This window comes from Dasypus novemcinctus, chromosome 1 (genome assembly GCF_030445035.2).
Source record: "Dasypus novemcinctus isolate mDasNov1 chromosome 1, mDasNov1.1.hap2, whole genome shotgun sequence".
Taxonomy (NCBI): Eukaryota; Metazoa; Chordata; class Mammalia; order Cingulata; family Dasypodidae; genus Dasypus; species Dasypus novemcinctus.
In genome coordinates, this window is record NC_080673.1 from 202,339,676 (window position 1) to 202,359,898 (window position 20,223).

General features: G+C 59.7%; 2 protein-coding genes across 3 annotated transcripts in view; both read right to left on the bottom strand.

Moving 5' to 3' along the window:
• C1H4orf50 (chromosome 1 C4orf50 homolog) overlaps positions 1-1,894 on the bottom strand; it is a 149,793-nt gene extending 147,899 nt beyond the window's left edge. The window contains exon 1 of one of the 2 annotated variants that reach the window (XM_058301227.2): positions 1,324-1,894. The gene's annotated coding sequence lies outside the window, so the exon portion shown is untranslated. The remainder of the gene's footprint in view (positions 1-1,323) is intronic. The other variant, XM_071217390.1, reaches the window with a different exon arrangement.
• JAKMIP1 (janus kinase and microtubule interacting protein 1) overlaps positions 1,324-20,223 on the bottom strand; it is a 97,041-nt gene continuing 78,141 nt past the window's right edge. Inside the window, exons 17-22 of the mRNA XM_071217400.1 lie at positions 17,718-17,786; positions 15,945-16,022; positions 12,888-13,091; positions 9,086-9,151; positions 4,957-5,001; positions 1,324-3,888 (exon numbers count right to left, since the gene is read on the bottom strand). Of these exons, the coding sequence (XP_071073501.1) occupies positions 3,859-3,888; positions 4,957-5,001; positions 9,086-9,151; positions 12,888-13,091; positions 15,945-16,022; positions 17,718-17,786 (492 nt within the window). The 3' untranslated portion in view covers positions 1,324-3,858. The remainder of the gene's footprint in view (positions 3,889-4,956; positions 5,002-9,085; positions 9,152-12,887; positions 13,092-15,944; positions 16,023-17,717; positions 17,787-20,223) is intronic.

Sequence of the window (20,223 nt, forward strand, 5' to 3'; positions counted from 1 at the left end):
CGCCCAACGCGAAAGAAAGTGCAGCCTGCCCAGGAATGGCGCCACACACACAGAGAGCTGACACAGCAAGATGACGCAACAAAAAGAACACAGATTCCCGGGCCGCTGACAACAACAGAAGCGGACAAAGAAGACGACGCAGCAAATAGACACAGAGAACAGACAACTGGGGTGGGGGGAAAGGGGAGAGAAATAAATAAATAAATAAATCTTAAAAAAAAAAAAAGACTCTCGGACTGAAATGGAATGGAGGATGCCCTGCAGGTTTACTGAACTGCAGATGACCAGGGACTCATATTTCCCTCCCAGTTTCTCCTTATTGTAATGAAAAAAAAAAAAAAAGATTAGGGTAAGACAAAGGTAGAACGACCCCTCAGTGTTTGGGGAATGGAGAGAAACAGGGGCCTCCAACGGTGTATCAGCCCCGTGAGTTTCCCGAGGGTGGAGGCCTCAGCCCGCAGGCACCCGGGCTCCTCGGAGGATCTGGGATGGGGAAGGAGGACAGACTGACATGGGCTGTAAGGAGCCCCGAGGCTGCGGGGGTCAGAGGAAAGACGAGAGCTGCTCCGCAGTGCCGGAGCGGGGGAAGGAGGGCCACCCGTGGGCTGGGACCCCCTGTCACTGTCAGGAGCCGAGGGAGCAGCTGAGGACCGTGGCCCCGCCCTGTCACGTGCTGGAGGGTGGACAGGACAGCGGGTAGGAGAGGCCAGGGGAAGGACAGCAGCTTGGGAAGGAGAAGCACGCAGGATCCAGGGTCAGCCGAGCGGGAGGGGACGCCCGCTGCGCTCGCCCTTCCCCCTCGAGGCAGCCCGGGGCCGCCCCTCGTGCCTTTAGGCTGAGCTAGTTCCAGGGGCGTCCACTCGGAGCACAAGGCCCTGTGCACGGCCCGCGAGGTCAGCCCCTGTGCCCCAGAGAGAAAGGCCACCGCCAGCAGCTGGAGACGAAAAGGAAGGGGACCCAGCTCCCAAGTCCTCGTGGCTGCAGGGAGCAGCTCTGCCCGGGACTAGCCCGTTTTAAAGCTGGAAGCCCCGGGTCCTGGGGACCCCATCACACCCAGGCAGACCAGGTCGCCCCGCCCTGACCCCCCTTGCTCAGTCCCCTGAAAGCTGACCCTGCTGGCGGTTCTGGCCCTCGGCCCCCCGCCCTGACTCCACTGGCCACTGTCGGCCCACAGAGGGCTTAAGCGGTCGGGGTGGGAAATCGTCCCTTCTGAGCTGCGCCACGGGGCCGCCCTCTGCCTGCCACTCCGTGAGGAAGCTGCTGGGAAAGGGCTAACCCACCTCCCCTTGCTGCGAGAACGGGCCCTGGGTTGAGGCCACGCACCTGGGAACCACACGTGGGTGGAATTCAGCCGCCCTATGAGGCAAGGATGCTCCCGGCAAAACAGCCAACCACCCCGACTGCCCAGCACACCCAGAGGGCGTGGGTGCGGGCTTTGGCGAGACACGCCGTGGTGCCGGGGCTTCCCCGTGGGCATGGCATCTGGGTCGGGGGCCTGGCCCCAGAGAGGCCGTGGCCGCAGGGCCCGGGATCGTTACAGAAGACACTGGCTCCCCTTGGGGACAGGAGCTTCTCAGCCAGGGCAGCTCGCCTCCCTGCCTGCTTGCCTCTCAGCCCCTCGCGCCTGAGCTGTGGCCTGGGGGCAGCAGAGAGCACAGGCCGCGGGCTTTGTGCACGGCAGACAGGTGGGGGCTGTGTGCAGCTCGGGTCCACCGGTCCCGTGATGTGCCTTGGACACCCCTTCCCCCTGTCTTCGAGGCTCCTGCTCTGCTGATCCCCGGGTCCTTCCCATCTTGGATGTGGCCTTCTGAGAACTTCCGTCTCCTCGGTTGGGCTCCCCTGCCCTTTGAGTCCCTCTGCGGCCTGCATTTTGGGCATTTGAGTTTCCACCCAAGTTTCTTCTCTCCAGGGACTGCAGGGCTGAGCCCACCGAGGGCCCCGCGACGCCCCCTTTCGAGAGCCGAGGGGCTGTGGACATCTCATGGGCCGAATACTTGTGGGAGGCACCGCCGGGGTCCGGTCACCCCCGTCCACGGCGGGACACACTAAGCCTCGGGAAGGCCAGTTCTTTGCCAGCATCTGCGGCTGGGAGCGGGGACGGGGCTGGGCCGAGACCCTGAGGGCCGGGACAGGGCGCCGGGCAGTCACGGATGCCGCCCGCTCCCGCAGATGGACAGACGGGGCTCTGCGGACCCCTCCCCACTCACGCCTCCTGGGCAGGGGACAGGACACAGGGGTCCCGGCCTCCAGGGCCACTCCCGGGCCTCAGGATTGAGCAGGGCTATGCTTCCTTGTGCTTCCTCTGCCCAGACAGAGCGGGCACAGCCTTGGTTGGCTCTCCCTGCGCAGTCCCACACTCCCGCACAGCCTGGCAGGCCCAGGGGCCCGTTCTGTGGTTTGTGTTCCAAGAAAAGACATCGTTCTTTCTCACTTTGTCGCCAGGCTGCGGTAGGTCCAAGGGGCTGGTGGAACAGACGCCTTGGACTTGGCTTTTCAGGCCAGGTCCGTCTCACCCGCCCAGTGTGCTGTGCTCCTCTCCACTAATGCTTCGACTTGGTTGAGCTGCCTCCTGTCCAGCTGGGAGCCTTCGTTGTGCTCCTCCAGTCCTTCCCATCCTTGGATTTGACCTTGCAAGAACCTTCATCAGCTCTGCTGGGTCCCCTCACCTTTGATTCCCTCAGCGCCTGGACGTCAGCCGTTTTAGCTTTCCCTAGTTTCTTCTCTCTAGACATCGTGGGGCTGCTCATTTTAACCAGAGCAGGCAGACGTCCGACCTTGCCAACACGCTCTAGGAGGTCTGGTCTTGGGTTGCCATTTTCTAATCATTCATGATCTTCCACTTGACTTGCTCTGTTTTAATTCCAAATATCTTTGCTTCCCAAAGTTTGGGGGAGAAGGCTGGGGGAGCAGGGCTCTTCCTGAGGGACGGGACCGCCCAGCCCCTAAGGGGACAGCAGCAGCCGCTGCAGGGAGCAGTGCCTCTCCTGGGATTCCCGACCTCTCCTGGGATTCCTGGCACTGCCTTCCTGACAACTGTCCCAGCTCAATTCAGGGCCCTCCGCCCCTCAGGGAGCCCAAGGCAGTGGCCCGGGGCCCTGACAGCAGGAGGCGCCTTCCCTGTAGGGGCTCGGGAGTTCTTCTGCCCTCCAGCCCCTTGCAAGTAAAAATCCAGCTGCAGGCCAGGCCCCAGCGTGGCTCCCCCTGCCCAGGCCTCATTCCCCGTGGCCCCAGGACAGGTGGTTCTGAGTCTTTCGCCCCGGCCATGAGAGTGAGGGGGCCGGTGCCTCCCCCGGGAAGCCTGAGGTCGCTGGTGTCTGCCCCCCATGACGGGCGAGGCTCAGACCCCCCGGTCTGTGTCCCACGCCGTCTGTTCTCCCGCGGCTGTCCCAGCTGCAAGTGGATTGGGAGGGGGGTGCAACGTGGCTCGAATTTGGCTTCAGGTCACAGGAACACTTGCCAGCCAGCGCAGACCCCGGGATGAGCAGGGGACATATGTACACAGGTCAGCAAGGGCGTCTGTCCCGCGGCCACACCTGCCCGGCCAGGGGAAGCGTGCAGGCAGGAAAAAGGAGCCGGGCCTGGCCCCAAACTCCCGCTGCCGGTAATTGCACTTAGTTTCCTTGCGCTGTCAGCGGAGCCCCCGTCGGGACACTGATGTGGCCCCCATCTCAACAAAATCCTCGTCATCACTGCAGAGTCCCTAGAGCCTGGGCGAGCCAGGACCCAGCCGTGGAGCCAAAACGGCTGCACCTGGAGGCTCTTGTCAAATGCACGTGGTTCTGTTTTCCGTCTCTGGACTTGGAATAACTTGTTTTGCTGTTGAAATTTGGTTTGAGGGTTTGGAGTTGCCATAGGGACTCAGGTTCCTCCACGAGCTCTTTCTCTCTCCTGTCAGATTACAAGGCAATTTGAAATGATGTGAGAACCAGGACTTAAGGTGACGGCAACGGCCCCACCCACCCCCTACTGTCCTGGCCTCTCCACGGGCTCCCTTGATGGCCTTCCCAGACAGCCCAGGAGAAGCAGCAGGATGCAGGTCAACTGCCCTCCAGCGCCCGCCCCTCCACACCCCTGCAGCTACCCCCACCCTGATCTCATGGGACTTGGTGCAAGTTGTCCTCTAAGACCTGGGGTTGTTCCTTTATTCATTCAACAAACACTGGATGGCCTCTACCCTGTTTTAGGCATAGAAGAGCCCAGAAATGCCCTGTGCCCGGGCTCAGCCTCCAGGAAGTCCGTGAGACCAGCAGGCAAGCACCCAGCAGGGGCGCTGAGCCCAGGTGGCCTGGGTACCGCGGGCATCCGAGGGAATGGGTGCAGGGGCAGGACTCTAGGCCCGAGGGTGGGGGCAGATGCCGCCCCAGGTGATCCCCCACAACAGGGAGAAGGCAGGAGTAGGAGCCGAAGTGGGAATCATGGACTGCGTCCTGGGGACACTCGGGGCTGGCAGGAGCAGCTTCCCGGAGCGCTTCGCTCCGGAGGTACCTGGGCACAGCCTGCGGGTCGGGGCCAGGCTGGGCATGAGGCCAGGGGGCTGGCGCGACCTTTCCTCCATGCTCTCTGGGCGGCTCTGTGCCAAGGTCATGGCCAGCCTCCCAGGCAGACCCCTGGCCCTGGGAGTCTACCCCAGTCTGGGCCTCCCAGGGCATTTTCTAAGCCCCCAGGAAGTAAGGTCCAAACAGAGAGAGCCCGTGGAAAAGCCCAGAAGCCCCCTTTTCAGGGCGGGCTGCCCCCAGGGAAGCGGGCAGGACACCGGGCGCCCTGCTTTCCACTCTCATTCACAGTGGGCTTTCCAGCCCGGAACCCAGGACCACCAGACCTGAGGAGGCTGGAGGGCCGAGGGGCCTGCCACCAGGCGGGGCCCCAAATTCTAGAGTCAGAGGCTGCAGGCAAGCAAGCCTCTTGTTATTTACCAAAAACAAAACCGTAATGTTTGTCAGTGAAAAGGATACCAACCCGAGCTCCTGGCTCACTGACGTCATCAAGGCCACAGAATGAAGGCTAGCGAGAAAAACAAAAACAGGAACAAAAACTATAAAATAAGACCAAAAGAAAATGAGGAAAAGAAAAGAAAAGAAAAGAAGATGTAAGATATGTAGTATGGGATTCAACGACAGCAAATCACAAGCTTCAGAAGGAGAAAGGGGCATTAGCAGCTTCAGAGCTGGGTTCACCGGGAAGCCCCTTGCGGTGGAGACATCACGTCTACACCCTCCCTGGTGGGGGGCTGGTGTGTGCGCAGCCACCAGCCTTTCCTGCAGGAGTGGGCAGGACGCGGGCGAGGCGAGGGCTCTCGGGGGCCGTGGGTGGGGCCTCCAGCCAAGAGCAGGCAGGTTCCACCTGCTGGGCACCTGGTCCACCTGAGGGGCCAGCAGAGCCCTCCCTCCTGCCTCTTCCCCGGCAGGTGCTCTTTTCCCAGAGATTCACTATTTATACTATTTTGTGCACTTTGATTGCTCTATATTAAAAAGAAAAAAGGTCAGGGCTGAAACTGGTCTCCAAGGATGGAAAATCGTACAGGTCAGTTTGAAAATAGAAAACTTGTTTCCCCCCCCTTATCCATGCCTTGCTTTGTTCCTAAAAGGGTGGCTGGTCATTCGATGAAACTTTTCTGAGTGTCATCTGGGGTTTTGGAAAATAATTTTATCAAACAAGGTAACACCTCGTATTTATTACTGGAACAATTAAAGTCTAAACAATCAGCCACTAACTCGGGCAGTCTTTTTTTTTTTGGTAAGAGTGAACATTTTATTTTATTTTTTTATTTTTTTTATTTTTATTTTTTTAAATTATTTATTTATTATATTTTTTAAAAATTACATTATGAAAAATATGAGGTCCCATTCAACCCCACCGCCCCCGCCCCCCACTCCCCCCACAGCAACACTCTCTCCCATCATCATGACACATCCATTGCACCTGGTAAGTTCATCTCTGAGCATCACTGCACCCCATAGTCAATGGTCCACATCATAGCCCAGACTCTCTCACGTTCCATCCAGTGGGCCCTGGGGGGATCTATAATATCCCGTAATTGTCCGTGAAGCACTATCCAGGACAACTCCACGTCCCGAAAACGCCTCCACATCTCATCTCTTCCTCCCGTTCCCCACACCCAGCAGCCCCCATGGCTACCGTTCCCACACCCATTCCACATTTTCTCTGTGGACATTGGATTGGTTGTGTCCATTGCACATCTATGTCAAGTGAGGGCTTAGATTCCATATGGGTACTGGATGCACTCCTCCTCGGGCCGTCTTTTAAATCATTGGAATTAGAGCTAGAAGGGGTCTTTGGAGTCACCTAGCCCTTTATTTTCTACATAGGGAAACTGAGACCCAGAGAGGAGAAGGATTTGCCAAAGCCACCCGGCGGGGTGGGGCAGGGAAGGGTCCAGAGCCAGGCCCCGACAAAGAGACAGACGGGTCACAGGCTGATGACGGGGCTGGAGTTATCATCCCACCATCGCAGGCCATTAGAGGCCACGAAGAAATGCAGTTGTGACACAAAGGTCTTTGCATGGCTTTAGCCCTACAGGCCTAACCAGGGGTCTGTCCCGGCCAGTCCCTCTAGCTCTATATATCAGCTCTTTGCAACTCGCTTCTGTGATAAAAGAGGGAAAAAAGAACCAGAAAGACCATTCAAACATTCACTGTTCTTCCCCTCTGCTGGCATCCCACTGTTCCATTTTCCACTTTTAAGGCAAGAACAACCGTGATGACATGCTAGCCTTTGTCTGCCTGGCGCCACTTGCTCTGTGACCCATTTTGCAGACAAAGGTTGCAAAGCTACCTGGGAGGCGGGGTGGGACGGCAGGGCCAGGGCGCGGCCCACCTGCCTCGCTCTGGGTCCTGGGCTAAGAGCGTCCCCGTGACCGCCCCGCTGAGTCCCCACAGCAGCCTGAGGGGACGGACAGTTCCACTGCCAGCGGCACATGAGCGCCCCAGGCCCCGGACAGGCAGGATGCCTTCCCTAGAGCTCAGAGCCCAGGGCCAGGTGACAGCCCGCAGGCCCGTCTCAGAGACCCCTCGGGAGGCTGGGGGCAGAGCGGCCGGGCAGGTGGGGACTGGAGGAAGCAGCTGCTCACGGGACCCCCCACCCAGGCCACCCCAGGAGCCTGCAGGAGAGAACCCCAGCCCTGTGTGGAGGCCCCCAAGACTCTCTGTCGCCACCCTGAGGGCCCTGCAGGTAGCGCAGCCCCCTGAGCTCCAGGTAGAGGGTTCACCTGCCCGAAGCGCCCACCTCCTGAGAGGAAGGAGGCCCCGTGGCCGATGGGGAGCGCTGAGGGCGGCCCCACGGCCCAGCAGGCAGGGCTGGGCCTCCTCCAGGACAGGGAGGGCTGGCGGTCCACGTGGGGGCCGCCCTGAAATCTGTCTCTGGCCTCCCCCGGCCGACCCTGCGTCGCCCTCCGGATTTGACCCGCACCCCCTCTTCAGCACAGCAGGGCCCCCGGCGGGGCCTGGTTCCCGCGACTCCTGCTTCCGCTGAGCTATGAGATAAGGGATGGTGGCTTTCTCGGTGTCGCCGAGGTCCTCAGCCATTGGTTTACTCGTCACCCAACCTGCTGATCCGGCCCTGGTCTTGGCAAGAGCTGTCCCGAGGACAAAGTGAATAAAACCTGTCCCTGCCCTGGAGGACGTCTCGGGGGACGCAGGCCGGACGCCTCCGTGCACACGTGGCCCCCAGCGGACGCAGGCGGCTGCCGCCCTCCCTCTGCCTCGGCAGCTCGTGTGGAGGGCTCGGTGTGGGGCGACAAAGGCCCCTGCGGCCCCAGCTGAGGGGCCGGGGACCATGAGTGGACCCCGCTGTGGGGCTGGGGACCAGGGAGTGGGCCCCGCTGCGCCTCAGCTTGCTCACGCGTGAAGGGGGTGCCCTGGGGAGTTAAGTGGGGCAGAGCCGTAGCCGGCCTGTCCCCGCAGGCAGAGGCGTGTCTCTGAGAAGCCTGGGGACCCTGTCATGAAGAAGGCTGCTCGAGCCTGCTGTGTGGTGGCTTGAGGGAGTGAGTGAGGGCCTGGGGGAAAAGACACACACAACCCACAGGCAGCCACACACGTTCCCACACCACAAGCCCCACAAGCCCACAAACACAACCCCCCGTACTACCCCAACACAATCAATCCCCAGCCACCCACACAACTCCACACACACAGCTGCCCACAACCACACACACAAGCCCCGGAACTCCACAAACACAACCAACACACGTACAATCTAACTCACAACTCCATACACAAGCCCCACAACCCCATAAACACAACTCCACACGCACAAACCCACATACGACACTCCTACACACACAAAACCCACACAAACAACCCCCACAGTCCCTCAAAGATAACCCACACTAACAACCCTCCACACAACACACACAGCTCCACACACAACCCTGTACACACATAACCCTATACACACACAATCCTAGATGCCCACAACCCTCCCACTCAAACCCACACACAATGCACACAGCCTCACACACACCCCTGTACATACACAACCCTGCATGTCCACAACCCCCACACAATCCCACACACAAGCCACACAACCCCACATACACAACCCCACACAACCACACATACAACCTCTCACACTCAACACTCCATGCACATAATACATACATGTAACCCCCCACACAAAAACCCCCACATAAAATGATACACACAAGCTCCCCATAACATACCTACACACACAACCTCCACATACGCAACCCCACCCGTACACACAACCTTACATACACAACCCCACACATACAACACACACACATACCTGCTTGCATTCAACCCCACACACACAACTCCCTCAAGCAACCGCACACCTGCACACAATCCCTGCCCCCAACACACACACACATGCGAAGTTGTCCTGGACTCCAGAGTTTCTGGCAGCCAGTCAGATGGGAGCAGCGGCACCAGGAAATGGTCCGAAGGCGATTGACTTCCTGGGTGAGCTGACTGGGAGTAGGGACTAGGGAGGGGGCTGGAGGAGAGCCCATGCCTTTGCACATTATGAAACTGGCCGGGAAAACAAAGGTCCACGCTAACGTCCCACGGAAAGAAAGCCAGTGGAGGGTCCAGCACACGCTGCCTACCTTCTCCTCCAGTTCTTTCAGGTGTCTCTTCTGAACCTCCAGCTTATCCTCCAGTTCTCGGACTCTCTGAAACACAGTAAGTTGTGTGTCAGGAAACGCCACTTGTCACGAGTGAATTCTCAGTCTTCATTCGCCATCGTGGCCTAGCTGACAACAGCAAGCGCACCCCTGCACAGCCCCCAGCAAAGCAAGGTACAGGAGCTCACCTGCTCCCCAGAAGGGGTCCTTCAGGCAGTACCTCCCCCACAGGGGCCTCTGCCTGGAGCTCCATCCCACACGATGGCTTTCACCCTGGCAGCCCTGAAGTACCCCGGTCCCCTTGCTGCTAGGGTGCCGTGGGGCTGCGGGGCAGGCTGGACCAGCCTGGGGCCCTCATCGGGTCAGGGTGGCCTTGGGTGCCTCCTGGAGCAGGGACTCCCCAGCTGCTGGCAGCATCGCCCGAGGGCGGGTGACAACAGGCTGCTCCCTTCCCCCAGCTTCTGACTCAGCAGGTCCAGGCAGGGCCTGGGAAGCCACATTTCCAGCAAGGGTCCCGGCGGTGCGACTGCCCCTGGACAGGGGAGTAGGACCCTGCTTATGGTCTAATTAGTAGACAATATCAAGTCTGAAATGAATTGATGGCACAGCAGATGGAAAAACAATTTCTGGCGAAAACCGAGCAGGTGGGGGAGGCGGGGGGCGGGGTCCCATTTCAAACAGGTGCTCAGGAAAGTCCACAGGCGGGGTCCAGAGGTGGGGAGGGCGCCCAGAGGCACGGAACCTGCTGAGGAGGGGACGGGAGGGAGCTCAGCGGCCAGGAGGAGGGCGCTCAGCGGCCGGGAGGAGGGAGCGCAGCAGCCGGGAGGAGGGAGCTCAGCAGCCCCAAGGGTCTCACGGGTCTGGGTGGAAGCTCACGGACTTGGGGCTGTCATGGGAGCCGGTGGTTTTAAGCAGGGAAAGGATGGGATGTTGATTTTAGAAGGATCGCACTGGCAGCAAAATAGTGAGTGGACTGGCAGGAAAGAGACTGGAAAATTACTTCTTCTCTCGGAAATGTGCCCCTGGGCTGGTTCTTCAACCTCTCCGCGCTGGCACCCATCCTGAACGAGGAGATCAGAGCCCTGCCCATGGCTGAGGACACGACCCCTGCAGGCGCAGGGTGCAGCGGGTGAGATCAGGGCTCTAGGCACCTGCAGGCAGACAGCGCTTCCCCACCTCTCTTCCCCAGAGGGAAACCACCACCTGCGTCTGCCCATGGGCGCGGCAGAGGCAGGGCACATTTTAAAAACCTGATGCTTCATTTGTAAGAATTTCTATTTAGTTGATGGTTAAGGATTGGGGATGGACGGTGGCAGTGGTAGTACATCAGTGTGAGTGTAATTAACAGCCCTGAAGCATAGAGACCAATGTGGCTAAAAGGGGACACTTTAGGTCCTGTTTGTTACTGGAATAAAAATTAAAAGATAAAGCAGGACTGTATGACACAGTGAACCCTACTGCAGATGATGCACTATAGTTAATAGTGCAAGGATAAGAATGTTCTTTCTTAACTGTATGACACTAATACAAGGTGCTAATAACAGGGTGGGATATGGGGAAAACACACCTAATGTAAACTATGGTCTATAGTGAACAGTAGTATTTTAATAATCTTTCATTAATTGTAAACAAGAGTAACTAATTTTTAAAAAAAATTTTAAAAAATGCTATCACCAGTTGTAAGAAACGTTCACACAGATGCAAGGTGGACTTGGTGGAGGATGGATGGGATTCCCATATTTTACGCATGGTTTTTCTGGAAACCCACAGCTTCTCTAATAAAAATAAAACATTTAAAAAGAGCCTTCCTTCTGTCGAGCTGCTACCACGCGCCGGCCACGGCCTAAGACCTCATCCTTATTTCCCTAGCACCTCGGCGCGGCGTATTACCCGCATGTTCTCTCATGCTGGCTCCCACGTGCGTATCGCTACATCTTAGCAAGTACAAGGTCGTGGGAGCAGGGCTGTCAATCATTTACCTCCAGCAGAACCCCCCAGTGACTTGAAAACGTCTCCAGACAAAGGAAGATGAACCGCCTCCCTGGGGCAGTCCAGCGGCCACCCTCCCCTGCGTCGGGCCATTTACTGCACAGCCTTGGCCAGAGCCGCAGGAAAGGAAGTCCCGGGAGCCACACAACCGCCAAGCCCCGCGTTTCCGTGATCTTTCTTCTCTAACGGATCCCAGCCCCCGGCTGCCTGCAGGCCGGGCAGCGCCATGGCCTTGCACTGGCTCCCCAGTGCCCTTCCGAGCGTGGGCGACGCGGGCCTTTCCCCGGAGTCACGGCCGAACGTGGCAGTGCCCGCGTCTTCGGGTTGGCTCACCGGCCCGTGCTGCCTTTTGGGCTGCGACCACCACAAGCAGCGCCTTCGGTGGTCTCCCCTCCTCGGCTGGGGCCACGGCCTTTGTGTTTAGACACCGGAAGGTCCTTCTCCTGGGAGCTAGACTTCCTGAATACAAAATCGGCCCATTCGTTTGCTGCCCGCTCGGGGGCCGGTCCTGCACCCGAGGCAAGGCCTGCTGGGCGTTAGGGTCAAGTCAGCCCCCAGCACCTCCACTGCTCCCCAGGTCTTCTTCTGCCCCACCTCCTGGTCTACACTCCAGCTACTCACTTTTTAGGCAGCATTTTACATGTAAGAATTCATTTCAGCTCTGCAATGTCCCAACGTGGTGGGCTTCATTGTCATCAACCTTTCACAAAGGAGGAAACTGAAACCCAGAGAGGTGAAGTACCTCATCCAAGGTCACACAGCTAATAAGTGGGAGAAGCAGGGTGCCACATGTCTGTGCTCCTGAACGCTCGGCTACTCTCAGCCTAACACGCCGTGTTGCTCTGAGCCTGGAAGGCTCATCCTCCTGCACCTGGCTCAGGGGGCCCCTCCTTCGGGACCTACCCTGGCCTCCCCTGGAAAGAGACCCTCCCTGCCTGCCCTGGCACGTGGCGCCTGCTATCAGACTGCCCCTTGGCAGGGCCCGGGTCAGTTGCACGTTTGGGGGCAACTCGAGTCACTTCCTCGGGGACGGGAGCGTGCACACACGCTCCGTGGCAACAGCCCGAGGGCCATCTCCCGCCACTGGGTCCCACCCAGTTCTCTTTGGTGGTACCTGGCCCCAGGTCCCTCCTTGCCCTCTCCCCTTAGCCCCCCACCCCTGCCGTGCAAATAACCCCCATTGTCTGGTCATCATCACTTTGAATTCTTGTGTCCCTCCTCAAAGTCCTCGGCACAGCACAGTGGCTGACTCCTGCCCCAGCCACCCGCCCCACTTCCCCGGGGAGCAGGGACCCGTGCCCTCCCCGCTCTCCTCCAACCCCGCCCTGCCCTGCGTCGCCCCTCTTCCCTCAGGACACCGAGGGTGTGGGTGATACCACACCTGCTGCACCTGCGCGGGGTGCCCCTGAGACTTGCCCCCTAGAAAATCACACATGATCAGGAAGCCCCGTTCCTGCTAAACTCCCCTCCCTGCACCCCGCAGGGGTGAGTGTCGGGGTCGCCTTGCTACTCTTAGTTACAAGCTCGAGACGGAATGCAGATGCTGGAGGAGCGGGGCCCCAGGGACCCTGGGGTGCACTATCTGGGTAGCATTACCGCTTGGGGGGGCTGGGGACCCTGTGGTTGGACACATGCCGAGCGAAACGGTGTCTGGGTATTTTGCCCCAGTGCCACACCTTGCCCGCGTCACTGGGAAATCTATGCCGCAGGTTATGGTGGGAGTTGAGGGCCAAACGGGCTTCCCAGAAACCTGCTCCCGGGCATGCCCTGTGGGCGGCGGCCGCTCGCCCCTCACCTGCTGGGCCTGCTGCAGCAGCTCCATGCGTTCCCGCAGGATCTGGCTGTCGAACTCGCGGCTCTGCCGGAGGATGTGGCGGCGCACCTTCTCCACGGCGGCCTGCAGCGCCTCCTGCCGGCCCGCACTCAGCGCCTCGCCCGCCCGGTGCCCGGGCTCCTGCTGCAGCGCCGTGTACAGCGTGGCCTCCAGGTCCTGGATTTTCTGAGCGGCCCAAATCACACAGACAGTTGCAGGTCGCAAACGGGGAGAATGGGAATCACCAGGGCGGTGTTGGAGTGGGACCTAAAGTGCGGGGAGCTCGGGCGGAGGGGAGAGGCGTGCGAGGGCGGTGCAGAGAGGCAGGCCGCCCCGGGGGGCCGTGAGGAAGCTGCCGTTCACGTGGGAAACACGTTCCACTCCCTTCAACGCCCCACTCCCTCCAAGAGGCGACAAGCGAAAGGAAATAAGCGCAACCTCCGTTTAGGGGGTCTGATTCAGAGGTTTGACTCAGATGGTTTTTATTTTATCCTTGGTTTCCAGTTTGCTCCCCCAACCTTGGGAACAAAGCTGCCCTTTTATAATGGGTGCCAGTGGGAAAATCTGTCTCAATTTGCACACATCTGGCTTTAGCCGGCCCCTTAGGAATGCAATTTTAACCCGAAGCAAATAGTGACAATGTTCTAATCGCTGTCACCCCTGCACCCCACCCCCTACCCCCGAAAAAGAAAAGCGGGACAGCCTCTGCTAGCAAAGCTGAACGAAAGCTTAGCTGGCCATCAGAGGAGGCTTCCGAAGCTCTGTGTTTTAATCATTGGAGGAAGCTCTACCTTTTCAACTTCTCAGCAAGACACTCAAATAGAGTGACCTCGTGGGACTATCTACCGACAAAAGAGAAAAGTGTCCCCTTTTCTGTCTCCCCAAATCTCCATCAACATCCGTCACGAGGGAATAGTGACATCCCTTCCAAGGAAACCACGGGCATAGAGACAATCACCCATTTCCATGGAAATGGCCGGAAGTGGCGCCAGGCGGTTTGAGGCGAGGGCTGCCCAGGGGCAATGTTCCGCCCCCCAATGGCTGGTCACCCGCTCCTCCAGCCCCTCGGCTGCCCTACCTCCCAGGTGGACTCCCAGGCCCGGCGGGGCCAGGAGCAATTTTAAATCCCAGGCCCCCCTGCTCACCCCCGTGGCTCCCCTGGGAAGTGAAAGGCTGGGAGTCTGTCCCTGGCACAGCCACTGAAAGCCATCGTGGCCCTCACGGGCTCCCCACAGAGGGAGCGCTGGCCTGCGCCTCCTTGCTCACCTCCTCTCGGCTCAGCCCAAGCGCCAAGGAGACCCCTAAGTTATCTTCTTCCAGCCTGGACCCCATCCCCAATTCCTGAATCGCAGCTGTGGGCCGGCCCAACCCCACCTCCCCACTCAGCCCCTCCTGTCGCTGAGCTTGATGACAAAGGGACAGGGGGACGCCCCTCCTGGCACCCTCCGCCCATCGCACCTGCCCCGGCACACGGTCCCTGCCACCCTCTGGGTGCTTTTTCCTTCCTGGTATGTTCACATTCACCTGCTGCCTCGTCAGAGCGCCAAGCTCTCGTCACGTGATGGAAATCCCACTGGGGCTTTGGCCTGTCCTTTGGTGTCATGTGGCTGATCCCTGGTGGCAGAAGCAGGCCTGAAATCCCCAGGGCCTCCTGGAGACGGTACTTAGACCAGTGAAGGGGGAAGGAACAGTGGGCTTGGGAAACACCGTTCTGCAAGGTGTCCCTTGAAAAGAGGGTCCACGATCAAGTAAGCTGGGAAAACCTCAGCCTCTGTTCCTCTCGTCTTTCAGTGGAAAACTTAACCCAGAATTTTCCCAACTTATTCCATTGCAGGAACTCCCCCCCCCATGTGGCCTTCCGTTCCTGCAGTGTCTCTTGAGCTAGCGTTCCTGAGTGGTTTCGGGGAAATGCTAAGGGAGGGCAGTGCCAAGTACAGTGTGCCCTGTGGGGGAAACGTGTTCACCAAAGAACAGACTGGACGGAACCAAGGAAAAACCACAAAGCTTAAAGATGGCGGGAGAAGGTCAAGATCATGGATGAATATGAGCCTAATTGCCCGGAACACCGTCATAACCTTGGGCGTCCAGACAGTGAGAAGGAAAAGGCCGTGTCCTGCCAAGGCTTCGTTCCTTCTGCTCTTCTCCGGCTCCTGCCCCTGCCCCATGAAAGGTCAGAGGCCACGCCCTCTCCCCTCTGCCCTGAGCCCTGCCTTTTCCTGGAACCTCTCGTGGAAACTAGGATCTGAACCTCATGTTCTAGTTCTTAACTCTGCATTTCTTCGAGGCAAATCCATTCTGTAAAACGATTTTAACTACAAATGGCCGGGACAAAGATTTGAATTGCTCCAGATTTTGTTTACTATGCCGGAGTCTCCCTCAAAGGAGCAGCACTGAACCCTGAATGGTGGTCTGAGCTGGGGGCCCACCCCACGGGGCTGGGGGGTGTTTCTCAGTCAATGCCCCCACCCCACGGGAGGACCTGGGAGAGCGGGGGGAGCTCGGCTCTCGGGGCCAGGAGCACTTGCCCTTGGAATGGGAGCCCCTGGACGCTGAACGAGAGCCTGGTTTCCCTTCTGCACCAGGAAGACCAGATCCATTCCGGTGACCCACGCAGCGCGGCCGCGCAGGACCTATAGCAGCTGAGTGGACGGCGGGTATCTGACCGCACAGCCCTCTCCGTCCAGGCTCCCTGGAGCCCGCCCCTTTTTCCTTTTCATGGGCAAGCCCACGAGGGGGCTGGAAGTTTGCATGCACATTTAAGCACAAGCAAACACAGAAGAAAGACAGCATCTTCTCATCCACCCCCAGTGATTACTAGAATTAAATGTCTAAGGAAGCTATCAGGTCACTTTAAATGTTTTTGGAAATCATGTTCGATTCAGAAAATCCGAATCTGTGTCTCGTCACACCAAGGACACGGGCTTTTTCTCTCTTCCCACAGAGCGTGCGTGCCCTAGACACAGTTTCAACCCCGAAGGAGAAACAGCTGCGAGCGCTGGGTCTAAAAAGCCGAAGCGTCAAGCCCACTTCCGGTCCTACCAGGTAAGCCTGGTCCAGGGCTTGCTTCCTGCAGTCCAGCTCCTCCTCCAGGTAGCCCTTCTGCCTGCTGAACAGGTCCTGGAAAAGAGGGGGCTCCGTGAGGGACGCAGGCCAGGGGAGAGCCCGGGCAGGGGAGCTCTCCTTGTGCGAGGGAGTGACGGTGGCCGCGACTCGGGGTCACGGCCAGGCAGCCCCTCCCCCGGCTTCTCTCCTCTGGCCCCACTACAACGAACCTGGCCCCCCCGGCCTGAATCCCAGGGTCCTTCTGGGCTCTCCTGCCACACCCTGGGGGCCCCTGAACACTGGCTCAATGGTTTTCAGATCCTCTCCCGCTTCCTGCTTGACCTGCAACACCCGCCCCCCACAGGGGTCGTGGCCATATGTTTCTTCCCCACCCTCCAGGTCACTCTTTATGTCCTCAAGGGCAGGACCTCGCTAGAACAGAAATCTCTTTTAAGACTGACTTGCTTTCATTCAGTTAGAGCCAGTTCACTGGATGAAGAACCAGAGGGCCAGAGAGGACCAGTGTCTCGACCCAGAGGCCACAGTTCAATGGGACTAGAAACGCAGGCTTTCTGATTTGAGCCCAGGATTCTTTCCACAGCACACACCACTTCCTGACCTTAAATTATTCCTTCTACCTGGAAAACCCTTTCTCCTTCAGCTCCCATTTCTACTTGGAAAATTCCAACTGGTCTTTGCAGACTCAAGAAACATGTCTTCCGGGGAGCCTTCCCTGACACCCCCAGGCCAGGTGAAATGCCCTCCACCCTACATGCCCCTCGCCCCTGGGTTTGAAGAGTCACTCCCATAGCCACCATTTGTCAGGTACTGGGTGCTCCAAGCACTGTGCAGGACGTGTGTCTAGATAGCTCATCCTTCCCACCCAGACACAGAAATGGTTTCACTGATGTAGAAACAAAGGGGCACGACGCCTTGCCCCAGAGCCAGTAAGGAAACAGGGAAGAGTCAAGGCCACACTCTGTCTCCACAGCCACTGGGCCAAGCACCTCCACGTCGCGCCGGACTCCCCTGACCTGCCGCAGGGTCCTTGTCGGCTCGCGAGCACGTCCCCCCGGGCCTGGTTGCTGGCTTGCAGGGCAGGGCCCTCGCCCGTTCATTATTCTCTCACTCCTCCCAGCATAGGGCCTGGCACCCAGCAGAGACCCAGGAAAGACGCATTTGGTAATTGCGTGGGTTAAAGAATAAAAGGATGGACGATAATGACCCCTACAGCCCCCGGGCAGGAGCAAAATCTACCCGTGTCCTGGGCTGGCGAGTCTCCTCCCAAATCCACGTCCACCCGGAACCTCAGAAGGCGACTTTCTTTGGATATAGGGCCTCTGCAGAGGTCACTGCAGTGGGCCTTGAGCCCGTAGCCAGTGTCCTTGTAAGAGGGGAGGCAGGACGCACTGACACTCAGATGCCCGGGGAAGGTGGCCTCGCCGGGCGCAGGCAGAGATCACGGGGCTGCAGCTACGAGCCAAGGGGGCACAGGCAGCCTGGCCGGCAGGAGCCAGAGAGGCCAGGATGGACCCGCCCCGCAGCGGTCAGCGGCCCTGCCACCACCTGGACCGTGCACTTCGGGCCCCGGAACAAGGGAGAATACAGTCCTTTGGTTCTGAGCCAGCCTGGTGTAGAAGTCGGTCACAGCAGGCCTAGGAAAATACCGCACCCCGCAAAGAGATGTGTGTGCCCCTGTGCGCAGAGCCTTCCCGGGGCGCAGGGGCCTGCGCTCTTCCCACGCTCCCCCCAGGGGCTCCAGTCTTTTACCTTTTCCTTCTCCAGGTCGATCATCTTCTGGGTCAGGGCCGCCTCCGTCCCCTCTATTTGCTTCAGCCACTGGAAAACAGCAGGGGGCCGTGAGACGCGGTGCCCAGGGGGCTTCGCCAAAGCCGCGCCTGTGCGGGGGCCTCTCCAGACAAGGCTTCCCGGCGCGACGAGGGTCGCCGGCCCGTCCCAGGGGGCACTCGGGATGGAACTGTCTGGTCTGTGGATAGGTTTGGCTTTATCCAACAGCAGCTGCTGGCTCACAGAGAGATGGGGTCAAGGAGGTGGAGGCAGGTGTGACTAGGTGTGGTTGAGTGTGCAAAGTCAGGTACGTGTGGGCAAGAGATAGTGTGAGGGCAGTACGTGCAGGGGTGAGCCTGCACGTGGAAGGCCGTGAGAACGTGCAGCCGCGAGCTGGCGCGCAGGGCCCCTGAGCCCACGCGGCGCCGGGCGCTGTGCTGAAGGCTTTGGGCGCATCCTCACTCCCACCTGCAGCCCAGGTGCTGAGTTAAGTTCAGGAGCTTGTCCGAGGTCACACAGTGGGGGGCTTGGACCCCAGCCTGCAGGGCTCTAAAGCCACAGCCCAGCTGCATGTTGGCGCAGCCCAGGTGTGCCAGGTGTGCCAGGTGTGCCCGGGCACGGGCTGAGGGAGGAGTGTGGCATCACGCACGGCACGTGGAAGGGCGTGAAAGCCTCATGCACGGTGAGCGAGTGTGCCAGAGCTCCGCAGCGCCAAAGCACTGGGGGAGGGGTCTCGAGTCCCTGTGGGGCGGGCACCCGTGGGTGGGCAGGTGTGGGGAGCAGTCAGCCTCTATTCGCCAGTCCGTGCCGGGGAGGGCCGCCCCTGGCAGTGGTGGGCGGCTGCTCCTGAGGGGGTAGGTGTGTGGGTGTGTCTCCAGGTGGAGCATACCTGGAAAGGGGCAAGCCCACCTGATGGCCGCTACCTGAGGGGGGGGGAGGATGGTGTGGGCATGTCTGCAGGCCCTGACCCAGCGTCTGAGCTCGCCGCCAAGCGCCACAGCTCCTTCTTGGCCTGGCGGCGCCCTGGCCTCGTGCATCCAGCCTGCTGACCGTCCCTTCCGGCACCTCCGTCCCTGTGGCTCCTTCCGTGGTGCTGAGCATGTGCCTGCCTCTCCCCTCCTCCTCTGCCTGCGGCTCCTCAGACCTCTCAGCAGGCTCCTCGGCCCTCCCCGGCCACCCTGAGCTCTGCGGCCCTCGGCGCCCAGCCCTGGCACGCGCTCCTCACTCTCTCTGCTCAGCCCACAGTGTCTCTTTCCAGTCCCCAGCCGCGCTTGCCACACCCTGGCCTCATCCCTGAGCACGCTCCACTCCCCCTGGAGACCTGGGCTGTCAGCCTGAGCTGTGTTTAGTTCCTCAAACAAGACCAGTTTTCCTTCGTCTCAGGCCTCAGGGCCTTTGCACGGGCCTTTGCACGGGCCTTGTGCTCTGCTTGGAACTTCATTAGATCCCCCAGTCCTGGATCTTTATGATGCTAATGCCTTAAGGGCCTCTTCCAGGAAGCCTGCTCTAGAGTCCACAAGGTCAGCTGCCGTCACCTCCTCCAGGAAGCCTGCCCTGGAGTCCACAGGACCAGCTGCTATTACCCCTCCAGGAAGCCTGCCCTGCCACCTGAGTCCATGGGGCCAGCTGCCGTCACCGCCTCCAGCCTGCCCTGCCACCTGAGTCCACAAGGTCAGCTGCTGTCACCTCCTCCAGGAAGCCTTCCCTGGAGTCCACAGGGCCAGCTGCCGTCACCACCTCCAGGAAGCCTGCCCTGCCACCTGAGTCCACAGGGCCATCTGCCGTCACCACCTCCAGGAAGCCTGCCCTGCCACCTAAGTCCACGGGGCCAGCTGCTGTCACCTCCTCCAGGAAGGCTGCTCTGCCATCTGAGTCCACAAGGTCAGCTGCTGTCACCTCCTCCAGGAAGCCTTCCCTGGAGTCCACAGGGCCAGCTGCCGTCACCTCCTCCAGGAAGCCTTCCCTGGAGTCCACAGGGCCAGCTGCCGTCACCTCCTCCAGGAAGCCTTCCCTGGAGTCCACAGGGCCAGCTGCCGTCACCTCCTCCAGGAAGCCTTCCCTGGAGTCCACAGGGCCAGCTGCCGTCACCTCCTCCAGGAAGCTTTCCCTGGAGTCCACAGGGCCAGCTGCTGTCTCCTCCTCCAGGAAGCCTGCCCTGCCACCTGAGTCCACGGGGCCAGCTGCCATCACATCCTCCAGGAAGCCTGCCCTGGAGTCCACAGGGCCAGCTGCTATCACCTTCTTCAGGAAGCCTGCCCCGCCACCTGAGTCCACAGGGCCAGCTGCCGTCACCTCCTCTAGGAAGCCTGCCCTGCCACCTGAGCCCACAAGGCCAGTGGGGGTCACCTCCTCCAGGAAGCCTGCCCTGCCACCTGAGTTCACGGGGCCAGCTGCGCTCCGTGGATTCCCACGTCACCTTGTGATTGCCTTGTCACAGCTCACCAGACACACTGCTGTTGTGTCCCTCCCCACCAACTGGCAGTGGCAG